The following is a 21112-nucleotide window of genomic DNA, read 5'->3' as shown; positions in this document are numbered from 1 at the left end:
GAACACACGCGCTGGTGGATCTTAGTACAGTCTATCAAACAAAGCGACAACAACACAGAGAAATCATTGACAACATCAGAAGTGAGACTCTCTATAACTGTCGTGTTCTCCTGGCAGGACTCCAAACTTATATCCAAACTTGTCCCCCACAAATCTGTCACCGTCAATCACAGATGTCAACAAAAGCCCAGAGACTGAAGGATCTGATTGACACTGTGGTATGGAATGTTAAAACAAGATACCGAGGTTTATTGATTGATAGAATACAACAACAGAAGAGAAAAATGAACAGACAACTTGTTCACCTACAGAACTATGAAGACAGATATGAACAATCAGCAAACAGATCGGTACAATTCCTCTTATTTATAAAGACCAGTCGTGTCCCGCAGATAAAGAACAGTGCTAGTCAGTTATTGAGTGTCATCACAGAAATCCAAATGACAACAGGAAAACGACAAGTAGGAATAGACGAGTGTGTGAAACTGATGTCCACACCTGTATTACACACGTCTGTCTGTGTGACAGGTGTTAGTGATGTGTTACACATATCTCGTGTGAAGTCGGATCGGGTCTGGGTCTCTGATGATGAAGACAATTTCATCTTGACAGATACAACAGGAGACACTATACACCGTGTGACAGATATAATTACATTGTATGTAGGAGGAGGACTACACACAGTGAACAGTTCCGGTGAACTGATTTATATAGACAGTGAACTTGACATCAACAAACTGTCTACAGACAATCACACAATCACCAGACTGTTACAGTGTACATCACCATGGTATCCACGGTGTGTGTACTGCTCCCTGTCCACTGGGGATCTAATGGTCGGGATGTGGAACACTGATACAGGCAAAGTAACCCGGTACAACAGTAGTGGTCAACATATCCTGACCATACAACACGACAATACAGGTCACACGATGTATAGTCGTCCTCGTTATATCACAGAGAACAACAACGGTGATATTATTGTGTCTGAGTGGATTACTATTAACCGTGGTGCTGTAGTGGGGACAGAGCGCGGGGGTAGACATCGATTCTCCTACACAGGACCTCCATCAGGATCATCACTAGATCCACGTGGAATCTGTACAGACGCGCTGTCACACATCCTGGTGTGTGATGTTAAAACCGACACAGTACAGATAATTGACAAGGACGGTCACTTCCTGTCTCTGTTACTGACACAACACGGGATAAACAAACCATTCAGCCTGAACTATGATGATAAAACTCACCTTCTCTGGGTCGGATCACTGACCACCAACACAGTGTCTGTATATAGATATCTACAGAGGAGGTACTCTCTGACTGGTAAGTACTAGTAGTACTGTAGTTTATTGTATTATATCAGATATATACAGAGGAGGTACTATCTGACTGGTAAGTACTAGTAGTACTGTAGTTCATTGTACTGTATCATATCTATACAGAAGAGGTACTTTCTGACTGGTAAGTACTAGTAGTACTGTAGTTTATTGTACTATATCAGATATATACAGAGGAGATACTCTCTGACTGGTAAGTACTAGTAATACTGTAGTTTATTGTACTATATCAGATATATACATAGGAGGTACTTTCTGACTGGTAAGTACTAGTAGTACTGTCGTTTATTGTACTATATCATATATATACAGAGGAGGTACTCTCTGACTGGTAGGTACTAGTAGTCTTGTAGTTTATTGTACTATATCAGTCAGTACACATAACACAGTCATCTTAATTATATAGGTAGTTTTAGTTTCAATCACTGAGTCGGTTATAATTAGAAATAGTGATTAGTTTTAATTGCAGTGTGGGTTATGGTTAGAGGTAATGTTTAGTATTGTAATTACAGTTCGGGTTATAATTAGAGGTAGTGTTTGTTTTTAACTAGAGTGTGAGTTATAATTAGAGGTAGTGTCTAGTTTTATAATTACAGTGTGGGTTATAAATAGAGGCAGTGTATAGTTTAAATTACAGTATCCGTTATAAATAGAGGTAGTGTTTAGTTTTAATTACAGTGTTGGTTTTAAATAGAGATAGTATTTAATGTTAATTACAATGTGGGTTATAATTATAGGTAGTGTTTAATTTTAATTTACAGTGTGGGCTATAAATAGGGGTAGCCTTTAGTTTTAATTACAGTGTGGTTATGATAAGAGGTAGTGTTTACTTTTAATTACAGTATTGGTTATAAATAGAGGTACTGTTTAATATTAAGGTATTCAATGTATAATAGAGCATATCCGGTTAAAGTTACGAAATCATCCGATGTTTTCGACTTCGGTAATTTCCGGAACTGCTAGAGTTATCGTTTATTCGGAACGCGTTAAATTCCTAGAGCAGATTTATCGTCCGTATAAGTGGCGCCGACCCGAGCTAACAAAGATCGGTTTTCTGGAGGAAAGATATCCAAGACTTCTCATGGCATACAGAGGGTATTGAAGGATAATAATTACGAGTCATACATGTGAGAATGATCCATGTGAGGATTCCAACTGTCCTCTGTTTAACAACATAAAGTTAGGGAAATATGCGGAAAAACACAGCTGGTAGTACGGACGAAGAATTATTGAATTTGGTGCGCTTCTAGATAATCTTCGAAGTTGCAAATACTGCAAGTTAGGACCTGTGCCGTTAACTTATTTGAATATTGTTGGTGAGCTACGACTTGGACTAGGCGGATATCTTTTCGCAAAATGCATGAATGTAGAATGCGGGGAAGTAAATCTGGTTCTGTGTGGCAAAAACACACAGGGACAATAAAAAGAAAGCTGGGATGTCATGTTTTGTCCTAAGCACAAAACTTGGTACAGGTTAGTGAAGACGACATTTATCTTTACTTTTTCATTCATTGAAATCTAAACCTTGGGTGTCATTTAAAGCACCTGCGGTGTAGGTCTATATGTACGTGTATGTACACCTTCCCAAATCCAAATGTATATAATTATGTCGCATATATTTGAAAGTATGTATTTGATGTATTATTATGCATAACGTAATATCATGCATGCATGTATATGTGTATATATGTATGTATGTATATATGTGTGTGTATTTTGTGCTGGTATATATATATATATATATATATATATATATATATATATATATATATCCTATACATTTAAAATTTCTTTTTGAAAGTATACACATGTTATTAGGTAAATTATACAGTAAAATTGCAGAAAATGTCCATGGTATAGGTAATAAGTAAAAAAAAAAATATCCAACGATGACTAAGTACACATGATCCACATTTAATTAATTACACTTAGCGCTTTCACCGTGTAGTTCGGCTCTTTAGAGTATAAAAAAGTACAAAAAGAGACTGAGTACAATGTGTTTATATATAAAAATCTAAATACTTTCCAGAAATAATTCGACCATGCTACCGGTCTTCTTCAGTCGTGTTTATCTGTCATAACGAAGTATGAATAATAAATATTATAATAATAAACAATGCTACAATAGTTAACACGACTGAAGAAGATCGGTAACATGTTTGAAATATTTCTAGAAATTGTTTAGATTTTTTTTTCAATTTTACTCCGAAAAAAAGAAACGCGTGTGTATGTGTGATAAATTTAAAAAGATGCATCAAATCAAAAGGGCCCCTGGCACCGTGGGTGAGGCATATGCGGGAATATCCTATGATATTTTATCCCAACCAGTGATTGCTTCCAAATAAAATATATGTGTATTGTATTTTTTTTAATTGTATGATTATATTGGTATTCTTTGGAAGGAAAATTACGTTTGAGGTAAATTTAAGAATACAAAGTAACTTGATTTATATAACTATTTATGTTCCTCTTTCACACCGAGAATTTGCAGGAGCTGAAAGTGAAGAGGAATTGAAGTCCATAGGATAGGTCATTGACGAGTTGGGTGTATATCCCTTGCCCGATGCACCACCAGAAACTAGGTTGATATAGAAAAAAATATATTTTAGACTAGTTTATTTTTTGAGAATATTCACAATTTGTGAGAGATATTTACAGTGTTCACAATTAAGGAAATATATTAAATCAATCTGTTCATTTAATTAAGATTCATTACAGACCGTAAAAATCCCCCGATTTTGTGAAAGATTGTATTTATTATTTTAGAAAACTATTGGCAGTCAATTCCTCTTCAGTATTTTATTTTTCCGATGAAGAAACAATGAGTGGAGATGGCAGTTTGCACAATCCCTGTAGTGTTCCAATAACCAGTGTTGCTTACTTCTCCAGAAAGGTATTAAGGTAGTACTCTACATCGTCATAATGGCTGACTTCCTTTAAAAACATGGATGACAAAATCGATATCAGCAATATTTGACTTTTCCTTTTCCATTTAAATACCTAGCCGAGTAGCTCAGTAGGTTACAATACCGAAATAAAAGAGAAAAAAAAAAAAACAATACCGACTGCTGAACTGTAGGTCGCAGGTTCGAGTCCAGCAGGGGTTTTAATTTTTTTTTCAGATTACCTTCTACTAAAACTGTATTTTTTGACAAAATAAAGCAAATTTGAAAATTTTCAAATTCAAAATATTTTTGTACATATCCTACACTTTTCATCTACATCAAATTTCTCTGGTGTAGCATACCTCCTTAATTGTCAATGAGTCTACTATTTATCACACTCTTACAGATGACGGTGACAACATTGATTTAGTTTAAAATCCATGTAGAAAAAATCCCATTTTGTAAAATATACCTGTATATATGCATTTATATAGAATATAGAGATGCTCTATGAACTTCATTTTCATGCAAATATATTTATTTTTGACTTTTTGTCTTTTAGAAAGCTGTCAAAGATTGATAACCAACCTATGCTAGATACTCCCCTACATACCCCATCAAGTGAAACCTGCCCTGAAAGGTATTGTTTTGAGCTGATGTGCAGCGTAAATGATATATATTAAATTATCACTGTAAACAATACCTGGATTACATGTATAAAAATAATATATTAAAATAAACTTGCATTTGTTGTAAGTGCTCTCATATTAAGCTTCTTGGCAAGTACTTTTCTTTTTAGATTGAAAAATCCTTGTAATGCTCCACATCTAGTGCAAAGTGTATTGCAAACTCCTTAAGCTTCCCGATTTAAAAAAAAAAGGAAAACAGAAACAAGGTTGTGAAAAGCAGAAGGGGTTTGAGACTTTTACTAAGTATCCATGTAAAAACAGACAGGGGATGTCGGCAGCTGTTGATACAGCCTGGCACAAAAGGGGATTTGATAACCTTACATGTAAGAATATTTATATTCTAGAGAAAACTATATGAATTTTAAGATTCAACTCTTTAACAATTGCATTAATTTGTTGTGTTGTTTTGTGTTTTTGCAGCAAGTTTATCTTATACCTTGTATTTTATTTTCAGCACACACATTATTCATGAGCAAGGCAAAATACGTGGAAAAGGTGATTAAGTCATTGGTGCGTCATCCAAAGTGTGGAACATGTAGTTGGTGAAGGAGAAATATGCCGGTCCGCGATCACATATGTGTCAAAAACCATGTTGGGAGTGCCAAACTCATGGAGTGCAAAAGCGGAGTTCAAGGTATTAGAGAATTAGCAGAGGAGGGAACACCAGTTGAAATTTTGGTTGAAGATGGCGATACAACTATGTTGGTTCATGTCAAATTGGACTTGAATTTATCCTTGAAAAAGCGGTATGATCGAAATCATGTTCTCAAGAACATTGAAAAACACTTGTATGCCATAAAATACAATCTGAGTAAGACTGTGATTCAACATATACAAAGGTGTGTTAAATATGCTTTCGCCAAAAACCAAGGGAATAAGACGAGTATGGAAGAAAACCTTAAAGCAACCATCATCAGTTTGTAGATCACTCACTATGCCATCGAAGATTCTGCGGATTCAAACGTAAACCCATAGAAGCTTACCATATAAAGCATCACTCAAAGATGAAAATCTCAGATTACAACTAGAAAAAAGTGTTTGAGCCAGTTATTTGTAATGTCGAAGAGTATGCTGATTTAGGATCTAGACAACAGTGTGAACACGCAAATCGGGAGGTTACACTACGAGCACCGAAGTGACTTCATTACGGGAACTCAGAATCCATTGATTTCTATGTTGCTGCAACAGCTGCTTGCATCAACGAGGGAAGACAGTATATTACACAGGTAATTGGAATTTGTTTTACATTGTTTGATATATTTATTCATTATTTAATAAATCACATTTTAACAGTTGTTTCAATTTTTATTAATTCCTTTGTTCAAATTCTATTCTTTAATTTATGGTGCATTGTTCTGCATTATGTTTAATTTTTGTTGTATGATTTCTGTTTTTACAGTTTTGTTTTTTTAACACAGAAAATTGGATTGAAAACAGGACCTGTAAAACCAGAACTGTAAGTGACATTAGTATCCCCTAAGTTTTAACAGTAACACATGTATACTCGTACATGTAGATAGGGCAGTCATCATTGGCATAAATTAATAATATATATATTTCTTGTATCATATTTTTTTGTAATTTAAAAGACCTAAATTATATTTAAAGGTTAATAAACAGGCTGGGATATCTCCTGGAAAATTTACGGAAGTATATGCTGATCAGCAAATGAGCATAAGAAGGGTTCAAGAAAAATCTGCCTTGCCTTCCACCAAAAGACATCATATGATACTGCAGCGGGGGCGTGCTGTGACTCAAAGTGCAAATGAGGCACTGGAAGGATCTTCATACCAGTGCGGTATCACAGATTTTATATTTTATGTCCGTTTAACTTACCCTTATTATTATATTGTTTAATAGAGATTGTCATAACGTTTTAAATTTCTTATTGTAAATTTCACACAGGTATTGGGCATGATGCTGATGCAGATGTGGAACACTTACCTGGGGCTGTGACTCGTGGAAACTTCAAACCTGTGCTAGCTGGAGAAAACTCCACCTTCATTTCCTTTGACTTAGAGACTACTGATTTAGGTACATTAACAATTGCATAGACATACTTCCATATCAAGTGATTGATTTCTTTTTTCGATTGAAAAAAAAGCTTATAATGTACATTATTGTTTCAGTACATGGAAGGAAACACCCACATATCACACAAATTGCAGCCTCAGTGATAGGATCAGATAAGGAGTTATCTACTTATGTTTACCCAGAATTGCCAATGTATTCCAATGCACAACAGATCACCGGCATCATTCTCCACAACAGTCGCACTATGACAGTGCATGGTCAGCAAGTCCAGGTAGAGAAATTTTGCACTGATGGGGAAAAAATTTGCAAGTGGTTAAAAAGGCATTCCTGTGTTTTTCTCATTGCTCATAATGGGCAGAAATTTGATTTTCCTGTTATGGTGTCTGCATTGATTAACTTGAAATGTAAAGCCCTGTTCTGTGAGAGCGTTATTGGACTTATTGGCAGTATACCTATTCTGAAGAAAGCCTTCCCTGCACAGTCGTCTTATAAACAGGAGGATTTAATCAAGGTGTTGCTTTGAACTTCTTATGAGGCTCTTATTTCTCACACAAAGATGGATCCTCATGAGGTTGCTGCCTACAGTTTCCCTCCATCTGCTGTTCATAACCAACTTCAGTTCAACAGAGAAAAGGCAAAATATATAAATTCATTGCACCCTCTTATTGCAAAAGGTATTATAAAGATGCCCACAGCTGAAAATGTGGCAGGTTCTGGACTATGTCTCAACCATTTACTCAAAATATACGAACGTGAAGGTGAGGATGGTTTGCGAAACATATTGTAGTGTGGTTTGAGTATGTGCAGGTATGAGTTAACTAGACACCGTGTGTGATGCGCATGTACGAGGTTGTTGTCGTCTGGTCTGGAGAGTGAATGGTGGTGTGTTGCTGTGTATCCTTGTGGAACGATTACACATTAATAATATTGTAAGTCTTGTATGATTAACACTGAATACATAAATATAAACGATTACCAGCGTTGTCAGTTTATACATACAAATACTTCACTGGCGCTGCGAGCAATCGATTCTGCACGAGAAACTGTGTATTGAATTTTCTTGTGGCGGGAAACTGTCAAGCGTCACATATAGTCACGGTAGATTATATACATAATAAGCAATAATTTGTAGTAAGTTAGGCGAATTCCAGATTTATTACCGTGCTTCAGTCAGTAATATTCCTCGGTTTAACCACTGTTTTTGTTTTTGTGCAATTTCTTGAGAATTTGTGGTGAGGCCAATCACCGGAAAGTACAGTACGTGCACATCATTGGGCTCATGGTATAGGATACCGAATGCGAGACCATTGGCGGTTGAAAATTGATTGAATTGAATAACTTTTGTCATATTCACACGTATTTTTACGTATTTGAATAGGTATCTATCATTTGTTGTGTATTGTGAAATAAATCTTGCATTAGTTTTTGTTGTTTCACACACACACACACACACACACACACACACACACACACACACACACACACACACACACACACACATACGTGTAACGCGTGTCAAATGAACACCTTAACTTCCCACCTGCAACTGAACACTTCTACAGTTATTGGTATTTTAGTACGAAAATTTACTATTTGATACTAAAAACAACATAGAAGACATTGCTGCGGTCGAAATTTGTGAAATATCGTTTTATTCACTCCTTGAATTTTTGCTTATCAAGTGAACACTTTCCTTTACACACGGTCAATTGAACACTTTCCTTTACACACGGGCAATTGAACACTTTCCTTTACATACGGGCAATTGAACACTTTCCTTTACACACAGGCAATTGAACACATTCCTTTACACACGGTCAATTGAACACTTTCCTTTACACACAGGCAATTGAACACTCTGGCACACACGGGCAATTAAATACTCTGATACACGCAGCCAGCTAAACACTCTGATACACACGGGCAATCAAACACTCTGAAACATCCAAACAATCATTCTCACCACGCTAAATAAATAAGACCAAATCTCTAAAGCTTACAAAAAAGCGTGAAACGATGACATAAATCGAAATTGGGATGGGATAGACAGGGAATCCACACATTTCGTTGAAATTATCGCCGCAAGAAAATAAAAAATAAAGGGGGGGGGTAGTATTGATTGGATGATTGATTATATATTTTACGTCCCGTCGAGAATATTTTATTCATATTGAGACGTAACCAGCTTTAAGCGGAGTACCACGAATTTAGACCCATCCAATGTATCCATAGGGTTCAGGGTCGTAGCAGTGAGGGTTCTTTGAAATATCGTGCCAACACCTACTACATGTACGACAAGGGATATACGTTTATAAGGTCACATCCAAAAGATCCGTGATTCTCACTTCTAAATGTCGAGCGTTTGGCGAAGGAGCAATTAACACTACCAATTTTAACGTCTTAGGTTTGACGCATGAACGATGCTTCAACTCACGACCTCCCGGTTACGAAGCGAACGCTCTACCAATGAGCTACCGCGACAGGTCGGGGGGAGGGGTAGCAGTGTCCATAATGATGACTTTTAATGTAATAATAACTTATGATAATCATCATTATTATATATATCAGGGCCGTAAATTAACCTTCAATTTGGAGGAGGCAGGAAATTAGGCGGGGGTCTGGGGGCCCCCAGACGCTGAGCACATTTTGTGCACACTGAACACGTTTCGTGCAAAATCCTTGATTCTAGGGCCTTCTAAGATGTTACTTGACTAACTCATTCTAAAAGAAAGATTTGGAATGCTTTTTAAGGGAGGTATCATGTTCTTAGTTATTGGAAACAACATAAATTCTAATGAACTTTAAATTTTAATTTTTTTTGGCTCAAAAGTTGGAGGAGGCAGCTGCCTCCTCCGCCTCCATGTAATTTACGGCCCTGTATATATACTTCTATGATTATAGACTCCCTCGTTTGCCAATGCATGCTGTACGGGCTAGACTCTGTAGTAATTCGACCAAAAAGTTTGATAAATGAAATCAAAATTCTGTAATACAGTGCCTAAAGGATCTAAAACAAGTATTCATAATTATATACATTTTTTGTATCACTTTAAGTTTTTTGTTGACTTTTGACATGAATAAAAATTAGATATCTTTGTAAAGAAATGTTACGCGATATCTTAATTCCACTCTAAAAGGGAACATTTTCATGAACATTCTGTTTATATATGTAACTACATAGATGTGACCTTACAGAAAACTTTAATCAAACGTTGCAAAAACCATAAATTCTTTGAAAATCCGGTTTATAGCACCAGTTTATATAAACATAACTTCAGAATCAGGATTTGTTCCCGGTTCCTTTATATACTGTTACAAAAATATCTACATGTTTATGATATGTACATGCACATTATGTCAATTTTGACTATCATCTCACCTTGAAATATGAGGACAAAATTGTAATAGAGAACCCCCAAAAATCACGATTTTGCTTCATCTTAGATATTTTTGTTTAGAGATTTCGTGCCTTTGGCACTCATTACGCCCTTCCCTAAACGTGTTACGTGTTGGACACCCCCCCTCATTAACCACGTCTGAAACACACCGACAATTGAACCTGGTACATTGCGTATAAATTGAACTATTATAACGAAAGGTAAAATTCAAGTTACATATTTGTAAGTTTTATTGATGAACTTAGTTCAGTCTCGAAAGGCAAGTAGAGATTTAAAACATTCCCTGAACATTGGCAATTCGCGCCTTCGAATGAGAAATAATCTCCCTCATAAAAGTGATTTGGACCCCCACTCCTTTCCCTGCCGATCTGAGGACAGAGATGACCAATTGCAAATTCAAGGGAATATATTACCTTCTGTTTTTGTTCAAAAACTGGACGTGTCCTCTCATGACCTTTATAATACAAATTCACCAGGTTGATTTTTAAAATCTTATTAATGTTTTACATAAGCTCAAATTGAAGTCCAATAATATACGCGCATCAATCAATTATCGTTCTCATTAATTCAATTGATGCGCACATCCATGTGGTGGAAATATTGCTCGCAAAAATTAATTTAGAGCTCTGTATGAATGACTTGATTATCTCTTTTAATTCAATGGAGGATCTTTTTAATTATATATACAAGGCTATTTCATAAGCAATTAATGCGCGCATCATTTTTGTTTTAAAAGAGCAACAATTCAATTAAAGAAATCATTCAATTGTGGATATCTTGAATTGAAGATTATATCTCAATTAGATAATCTCTCTAAAATAATTATTCCACGCATCAATTTAATTAATGATATCATTAATTCAATAAAAGAGAGCAATAATTCAATTATTGTGCACATTAAGTGATGTTAGCATTAATGAATTATTGCTCTCTTCAATTGAATTGTAGCAATGCATTAATTCTATTGTTGGTATCATTAAATTATAATTCATTTGAAGAGAGCAACAATTAAATTATTGCGTGCATCAATTCAGCAGAATAAATAATGATATCAATAATTCAATTCATGCTCGCAATATATATATAATGCAGAATTGAAGATATTAATTATTTGAAGAGATCTTTGATTGCGTGCATGAAATGAATTGATAATATCTTCAAATAATTAAAGATATCTTCAAATATTTGAGTTTGTTAATTTGGCGCTCCATAGATCTAAAACTATTCCTAGTGGATTCTGGTGCTTTCTGACTCGAGACATCATAACAGCTCTTGCCACAAATGAATCTCACCATACAAGTGATAAAAACACACTTGAATATGTTGCAGAAAAATAAAGATCAGGTGGGTCGCATATACCTATAGCCACCTCTCGTTTAATTTCTTCATAGGATTCATATACTTAAAGGGATTTTTCTCCTTGAAAAGGTGATATTTAAAAATATGTCACTTTTTAAGGAATTTTATAATCCCCCAATAGTATGTACCGGGGTAATTTCTAAACTGTTTGGTGAAAATGTTGACAATTAAGAATCAGTCACTGGTTATCCATGTGGAATTTAGCTATCTCATATGAATAAACTCTTGATTATTTTACTACAATGTACCATATTAACCAATTTCGGAAATAATTCCTTATTTGTCTTAAATTTTGCTTTGATATAAAGAGCAAACTGAAATGATAAACCAAAGTTCACATTGAACACCAGTGAGGCAATTGTATACAAATATCAAATTCATATATTACAGAATTCATTAAGATATTTGAATTATTCTAATCTTTTAATGTTCCATGGTAGCAATGAAAACAGCAGGTCTTTTATTCTCAGTCATATATTTTATTATATTACAGGATATGTTATATGTACAATTAGTATATATATATATATACATTATATATGTAATTGCATGTGCCAAAAAAATGTATGCATACATGAGTAATTCAACCACAGACATATCAATACATTTGCATTTAACACATTGAATGTAGTCCTTTGATTAAATAATCAACACAGATGGATCCATATGATAATACATGTATTTGTAAAAGAAAAAAAGAGTTCCATTTCTCATACAAACGATATCTGTACAAATATCGAAATCAACAAGAGGCCCAGGGGCCACATCGCTCACCTGAGTCACCTTGGCCCTGCTGTTTTGATTTTTAAATGCTATTTTATCAATCGTTATTCTCATGAATAATGTGACCCAAACCTACCTCTAAAGAACACAACATTACTAAAATGAAATCATATAACACAAAGATATGACAGGCATGATATTGCTGTTCTGGATAAGACCAAGGTATGAAGTCATAGGTCTTGGAATGATATGAAAGACCTTGCCATAAGTAATCTATATACAATACATGAAAGCCCTATCTAAAATAGTCCTGGATATACTTAATAAGTTATACTTTCTTAAAAGTAGGTCAAACTCAGAGTTCAGGATCGCAAGGTCAAAGAACATAATATGATTGATTGTTTTAGCTGTTTTCCGCCACACTCAACAATTTTTCAGTTATCTGGTGGTGCCCAGTTTTTATTGGTGGAAGAGAGAACCCAGATACAATGTACCTGGGAAGAGACCACTGACCTTCCGATAGTAAACTGGGAAACTTTCTCACTTACCGTTGCAAGCAGGATTCGAACCCACGCCAACCACTGAAGAGACATTATTTGTCGAAATGCGCATCTGGTGCATCAAAATTGGTACCGTATAAGTTTTACCTTAAGCACAATGTAGTTCAGGACACACTGAATAGGTCAGATTTGTTTTGCCATAAAAATTGTATATACAAGATATGAAAGCTCTAGCTTAAATAGTTCAAGAGATATCTTTAAAGATTTTTCCTTTAAATATATCAGCATATAAAACTTTGATCCCCTATTGTTACCACACCATACCTCCCGGGAACTGATTTTAACAAACTTGAATATGCACTATGTCAGGAAGGTTTAATGTAAATTTGTGTGCTTCATACTAAATTTGAAAAGAATTCTGTTATTCGAATCGTAGATTGATCGCTGTTCGTTATCTTCACCTTTCAGTTATAGAATTTAGTTAAAAATATTCAATTGTTAACATCGACGGACTACAACGGACGCAGACCAATAGCAATATGTCATCTGACTTTACTCAAGTGACCTAAAATTGTATAATTTTTCTAAAGCTTTTGAAAATTGATAATGCTATTAAAGCCTAGTCTGATCCCTTACACTCCATTTCAATAGTTAAGCGTAAAAACAGACTAGAGTGGATGGGGACCAAACTTAAGAAAGCTGTGAGATTAGTTCAATATTCAAACCTACAGTTTTTGAATAATAAGTATTTAACCCAACTGGGATGATTTCATCCAAAATATTTCACTAAAAATATTTGTGGGGATATTAGTTCACACAGACATTATGTTTCAAAATGAGTACGAGTATGGAAATGAACTGGGGTTCAAATTGACTGGCTACGTATACCTAACATGGCTACATCAACAAAGAAAATCACTTGAAGCTGTGAGTTTTTAGGTTATATGTGGGTTTAAGGAATATTTGAAAGTATGCTTGGAAACAAGTATAGTGGGAAAATATGTTAGGAATTATTTAATATTAAATTCATGAGACAGCGATGCAGGAATGCAGTGACAGAGGGACTTAACCATGCACTTTTTTTCTGTGCAGTAAATTGAAGATTTTTAATAAGGGGTTCATCTGAAGCTCTAGCGCTCTGACTTGCCCCAATATCTTCTCAAAGAGCTACGATTTTGGGTTTAGTTCTGCATCTAGTTTTTTAGGAGAAGATTTTAAAAGATTTTCCTTGTATATATTTCACATATAAAACTTAGACCCCCTATTGTGACCCCACTCTACCCCTGTGAGCCATGACCTTTAACAAACTTGAATCTGTACTATATATGAATGTAAAACTTTGATCCTCGATTGTGACCTCACCCTACCCCCGGATACCATGATTTGCACAAAACAGGAACCTTTTATGTGAATTCAACTTTCCTGGTCCAGTGGTTCTTGAAAAGGTTTTTTAAATGACCCCACCCTATTTTTGCATACCCTTTATCTATTGATGATGCATACCAAGTTTGATTGAAACTGGCCCAGTGGTTCACTCTGGAGAAGAAAATGAAAATGTGAAAAGTTTACAGAGAGACAGACGACAGGCAAAGGGGATCAGAAAAGCTCATTTGAGCCTTTGGCTCAGGTGAGCTAAAAAAGTATATAAACATGTTCAATGTTAAACCTGTTTGTTGTATTGCTTAACAGCTCCATTGCCAGCATCTACCCTTACTGAGCTTACAGTGTCAGACCTTGATATCATCATCATCACTCATTTTGACTATCCAGGCCAAATTAATATTTTTGCAAGGGTGAGGCCTGGCTGTCCTGTCGAGGTTGAAGTTTGTACTTCTACACTTGGCGACCCAGTGGATTGATCCTATCCAATCCTCTAAACTCTAGGTCTCGTTTTAGGATCTCATCCCATGTCAGCTTTGGTCTACCTGTGAAGTTTTTTTCTGTTGATCATGATGCATAACATTCTGACAAATCTGCAAAAATATTTAGAGAAGTGATTAGTAAAAGGTCTTCGTAAAAGGTAGCAAGAAATGTACAATTAGATAAAAATCATAATTTCTATTTCTACAAAGTAAGTGTTTATCAAATGATCAGCTGTAAATATTAATTCACATATCAATTATCATTTTTAAAGATTCAAAGTGATACAGATATCATAAACATTTTATGACAAATATATCATAACTTCAGATTGTTTTTATGAAACACAAATGTATCCCCAGCTCCCCAAATTGGAAGTGCTCCAAATGAAACCTCCAACCCCTTAATGTACTGCATGGTATGGAAGATAAAGCATGAGCAGGAACATAGACATTATGAACTTCAATAATTAAGCCACATAGGAGAAGGGTTCACACACTATTTTACACCCTCCACCCCTACAATCCACTATATTAGGGACAACATTTGGATCTTTGATCTGTCCCTGCAATATGCACATCGCAAATGGCATTGAAGTATTCTACAAAATTTCAAGTCTATCGGATAAGCCGTATAGGAGAAGTATTCACAAGCTATTTTAACATCCTCCACACCTCTCAGATCTACTATTAACTTTTAGAAAAATAATTGGACCCTCCTGTCCCGACAATATGCACATCTACAAATGGCAATGAAGCATTGTACAAAGTTTCAAATCTATCCAATAAGCCATATAGGAGGAGAAGTGTTGACAAGGTATTTTACATCCTCCACCCCTCTTAGATCTACTATTAACTTTTAGGAAAATAATTGGATCCTTCCGTCCCACCAATATACACATCTACAAATGTCAATGAAGCATTGTACAAAGTTTCAAGTCTATCCGATAAGCCATATAGGAGAAGTGTTCACAAGATTTTGTGGCAGACGGACAGAAAGTACAAAAACAATATATCTCCCCTGAAAGAGGGGAGACATAATTACAGTACTGCAGCAATATTTTCATTGTATTTCAGTTGTAGGCTGTCAAAATACAAATTATCAATATACTCTTACGGTGCAAATCAAAACTTGTATATATATACCTTTTCTCAATACATTTTAATGAGTTTTATTTCATCTCTAGTGGACTCTCTTTAGGACTGGCTCATTTTGCTGGGAATATGGGCATCTAGCTATCCTGGTGCCATGCTCTTTTTAATGAATATTGTATTTTCTAGGTTATGTCAAAGCCACTTTTTCTCTTTGGTGCAAAATTATGTTTGACTGAAATTAAAGTGAAGGTTATTTAAGAAGAAATCTAGTAGACACATTCAAGCAATACCTGTTCCCTACCACTACTAACTATATATTTATTCAACATATGTTCAAATTCAATGGAACCACTGGACTTCATATACTATTTTGTCAAAATACACAGTATTAATGAAGAGGGTGTTACAACTTACATATACCAGACGTATCATCAATGTTCTACCTAATATATTAATATCTGCTCTAGAACCTGATTTTCATGCACCCATGTTATGATGGACTGTATTATGGTATTTATCAAGCTCTTTCATCTGTCTGTTAGCTTTTTTAAAAATTCAAAATCTTAGTTTATCAATCCTTATACCCACTCAGGTGATCTAATCAGTAATTAAAAAAACTGATTAATCTTTTTGAACATCATATCTAGCAAAGATACTTATGTACATATGTAACTTTAAAATGATACTTATGCCTTGTTCAAACAGCGGTTTTAATGCATATTTTGAATTAAAATTTTCAAACTTTAATGCGCATCAAATATACTTCGTAGAATAGATATAGGCCCCTGCATAATGACAAATTTGGGTCACATGCATCATACCCCTGGTTAGCTATAGATTTATATTTATGCTAATTTTGATTGAAAAACTAATTTTAAAAAACTTAATTGATCGCTAAAAATAGTGAACATTAAGTCATTAGAAAATGCCAGATGTAGATCTGTGCTCTGCAGAGACATACTGGGTCATATATGCATAAAGAAGAAAAAAACTATAAAACAATTCCACTGTAAATTGTAGGAAAATATTCGATCCCTGGGTTAGAAGAACGTGAACAACATTAAATGATAATGAAGTATTGTACACAATGGCCTTCATTTTTGCAGTTACTGCCATTACACCGGAAGTAGGGGGCGTGCTTACTGATGGGTTCCCCCCCAATTGTGGCCCCATCCTACCCCCGGGGGCCATGATTTGAACAAACTTGAATCTGCACTATGTCAGAGAGTTTTCATGTAAAAATCAGTTTTTCTGGCTCAGTGGTTCTTGAGAAGAAGATGTTTAAAGATTTTTCATATATATTTATATGTAAAACTTTGATCCCCTATTGTGGCCCCATCCAACCCCCGGGGCCCATGATTTGAACAAACTTGAATCTGCATTATGTCAGGAAGCTTTCATGTAAATCTCAGGCCATCATTAAAAATATTTGTGTTTGATGTACTCCGACTCACATTTTTCAAGGTGGGTCGGTAGGTAGGGTATTTTTTTTTGGGGGGGGGGTTAACATCATGAAAATTTGTAATATTTTCTTTTAGAATAAGGAGAATTTTCTATTTTTCAAGGGACCCCCCCCCCCCCAAAGTTTTAAATTGCTGGAAAAAATGGTCAGGTAGGAGCAAATTTGATTGGTCGGTCGGAGTACATCAAGCAAATCAATTTTTATTTTTGGCCTCAGCTTTTCTGGCTTAGTGGTTCTTGAGAAGAAGATTTTTAAAGTTTTTCCGTATATATTTTTATGTAAAACTTTGATCCCCCCTTGTGGCCCCATCCTACCCCTGGGGGCCATGATTTGAACAAACTTGAATCTGCAATATGTCAGGAAGCTTTCAGGTAAATTTCAGCTCTTCTGGCCCAGTGGTTCTTGAGAAGATTTTTAAATGACCCCACCCTATTTTTGTGATTATCTCCCCTTTGAAAGGGACATGGCCCTTCATTTGAACAAACTTGAAAGCCCTTCACCCAAGGATGCTTTTGGCCAAGTTTGGTTGAAATTGGCCCAGTGGTTCTGGAGAAGAAGTCGAAAATGTGAAAAGTTTATAGACGGACAGACAGACGACAGACAAAATGTGATCAGAAAAGCTCACTTGAACCTTTGGTTCAGGTGAGCTAAAAATCAATTAAAATATGCAAATTCATTTTTGGGTTGAATGGATTAATTGTTACACAAATTTACTACATGTATATGTATCTATAGTTTACAAATCATTACATTTTGCTAAATGATATAATTATTCTACATATATCATCTAAGATTTTAATTATACAAAATAAGATCATATAAAATCTGTAAATAAATTATGGATCAACAAAATTGTTAAATACTAAGATCTGCTTTCATATTTACTGTACTTAAGGCCACATAGAATTTCATATTTACAGATCCACGCCCACCCCTCTCAAAATTATCCACCCCATTGTTTTTTATTCTACCTTTTTTTATTTTAAAAAGAAGTTGAGAACAAATATTTGGCTTGTATATCAAACATTTAGAGCATTTCAATGACTGACCCTAACATTTTGGCATGTTGTGGTTATATTTGACATGTTTCTATTATAAGGGTACCCAAAGATGTGGTAGTTGTGAAGGACTGTTGCAGTGTGATATGCATTTGGTCAAGTGACTGCACATGTATGCCTTGTTAAAATTGATTAATGGAGATGCTATTGAATGTGAAAGTATGCGATACCATGCCATTTCCCAATTCTGTGTTTGGAACTTTTATTATTGAGTGTGCGCATCTTAGACTAGAAGAAGATGATGGCAAACTGAATTGAATAATGTTAAGCAAAAGAACTACAGTACAGTGACTGTTGCTTTGTGGTACAATGATGGTAATTATGACTCATTAATTAGCGGATACGGCAATGGCATATCCTGATCCTGCATAAACTGCATATTCAAACAAGAGGCTCATGGGCCACATCGCTCACCTGATTCACCTTGGCCCATATTTAAAGATTTGTTCTACATATTCGCTTCTAAAACTTTGATCCCTATTTAAGTATTGTGGCCCAACCTACTCACGGGGCCATGATTTATCCTACCTAAAATCTAACTCCAAAAAACCCCACACAAACATAGCTTGTAAAGGGGATAGGAGGACGTGCCTGGTGTTTAATAATTCAATGTGTACAGGCATTAGAAAAATGTGTATATGCAAAAACATACTTTAAATTGTATGCAAAATGATACCCATGTCTAGTCCTATTATAACATTGGAAGGAAAATTTGATCTGGCCACCATTGCTACACGACATTTTAAGTTACGAAAAACAAAAAATGTACATATGAACACCTAGGCTGTGTCAAGCTGAGTGAGCAAGTTTGTGCAGAACGAACAAAAATTACACCAAACACAGCGACACCTTTTCGAAATTTTATTTTTACAAACTTGAATCTGCACTACAGAGCTGTATGTCAGGAAGCTTTCATGTAAATTATGTAAACTGCTCTGGCCTAATGGTTCTTGAGAAGAAGATTTTTATGGCCCCATTCTACCCCAGGGGGTCATGACTTTAACAAACCTGAATCTGCACTATGTCAGGAAGTTTTTATGTAAATGTGTACTTTCCTAGTCCAGTGTTTCTTGAGAAGATGATTTTTAAAGATTTTCCCTTTATATTTGTATGTAAAATATTTAATCCCCTATTCTGGCCCCATCCTACCTAGGGGGGTCATGATTTGAACAAACTTCAATCTACACTATGTCAGGAAGCTTTCATGTAAATTTCAGCTCTTCTGGCCCAGTGGTTCTTTAGGAGAAAATTTTTAAATGACCCAACCCTATTTTTGTAATTTTGTAATTATATCTTCCCTTTGAAAGGGGGTGTGGCCCTTTATTTGAACAAACTTGAAAGCCCTTCACAAAGGATGCTTTTTGTCAAGTTTGGTTGAAATTGGCCCAGTGGTTCTTGAGAAGAAGTCAGAAATGTGAAAGTTTACAGACAGACGGACAACAGGGGATTGGAAAAGCTCATTTAAACTTTCAGCTCAGGTGAGCTAAAAATTACTATTATTCAAAAAAGCGCAAAAGAATGTTCAACTTCAGTGTTGCATGAAAATGTACTTCAAAATCACTTAAAAACAATTATAATATTGCTGTATGAAAATTTTCTGTCCAAAGAAAACAATGTAAAAATAATATGAAGTAATCTACACTCTACAGCAACATGCGAGTATAATGAACGGGAAATATATATTCTGAAAAATAAAAAATACACCACCTGCCCCATTTTTTTCCAAGCAAGGATGGAAATCTAAAAAATAATTTATGACTATGTGGCCTAAAATATTTTGTATACTTACTAATTTCAAAACTCGAAAAGGAAATGTTATCCATGTGAAGCACTCTGTTCATCCTCTGGGGAAGACAATCTTTGATTTGCAGATTGTGTCATGACTACACCATGATATTTTCTAATCTCGTCATACTATCAGAAAGTAGTTTTGGCAGTTGGCAAGTGTATCAATGGTGTAACTTCTTCATGATCAGATCTTCTATACTGTGTCATATTCAGCATACAGTAACAAGGGCTATCATCTAGTTCTGAGGAAGGGCTGTTTTTCTCAACACAGCCTTTCTTCTGGTATTCTTAGGGATACTTTATTCATCTTTTAATTACATTTCCTTCTTGGAGATTAAAAGTTGAAGACCACTGAAAGAAAAAGAAGTGATTTAATGAGTTCCATGTACAACTGTAGTTTATCGAATGTGCTGACCAGAATATTATCTAACTGTAGCCCCCCTCCCCAATCAAGCATGCAATGTCATACATGTATCTGAAATCAATACTTATAAAAATTAATTAAAATTAAAATGTTCAAATCTACAATCTTGTTACACATCTCCTATATATTTTACTTATCATAACTTTGAATTTTTTAAAAGTGTGTCGTTTTGTCCACAAACTTGAACAACCCCTCATAAACAATTTACAAATATGATATCAGAAATAATAATCTAAAAACATTATCCTGTTGTTCATAAATGCCATCAACACTAAGAGTATAACAAATAACAAAAGCTCTCCTGACATTGTCCCATTCTGAAAGAAATGATGTGCTTATATCCCCAAAGGCAGGGGGTTACCCAGAATTGTGTCTAGAGAGAGGAATAATATTTATGGAATTAACCAAAAAATTAGTTATAAATTTTTAAAATTTTTAGCTATGAATTCATGTTAAAAAATTGGTAGCTCAGTGGTAACAGAGCATTTGCTTCATGAT

At 35.1% G+C, this 21112-nt stretch overlaps 1 protein-coding gene across 1 annotated transcript in view; it reads left to right on the top strand.

Moving 5' to 3' along the window:
- Window positions 1-411: 411 nt before the first annotated feature.
- Window positions 412-21112, top strand: part of LOC130050720 (uncharacterized) — a 34691-nt gene continuing 13990 nt past the window's right edge. Inside the window, exon 1 of the mRNA XM_056150966.1 lies at window positions 412-1326. Coding sequence (XP_056006941.1) covers window positions 441-1326 — 886 coding nt within the window. The 5' untranslated portion in view covers window positions 412-440. The remainder of the gene's footprint in view (window positions 1327-21112) is intronic.

The sequence above is a fragment of the Ostrea edulis genome, chromosome 10 (assembly GCF_947568905.1).
Source record: "Ostrea edulis chromosome 10, xbOstEdul1.1, whole genome shotgun sequence".
Lineage (NCBI taxonomy): Eukaryota > Metazoa > Mollusca > Bivalvia > Ostreida > Ostreidae > Ostrea > Ostrea edulis.
The sequence above is the reverse complement of the archived record's forward strand: the minus strand, read 5'-3'. Positions and strand labels throughout refer to the sequence as shown.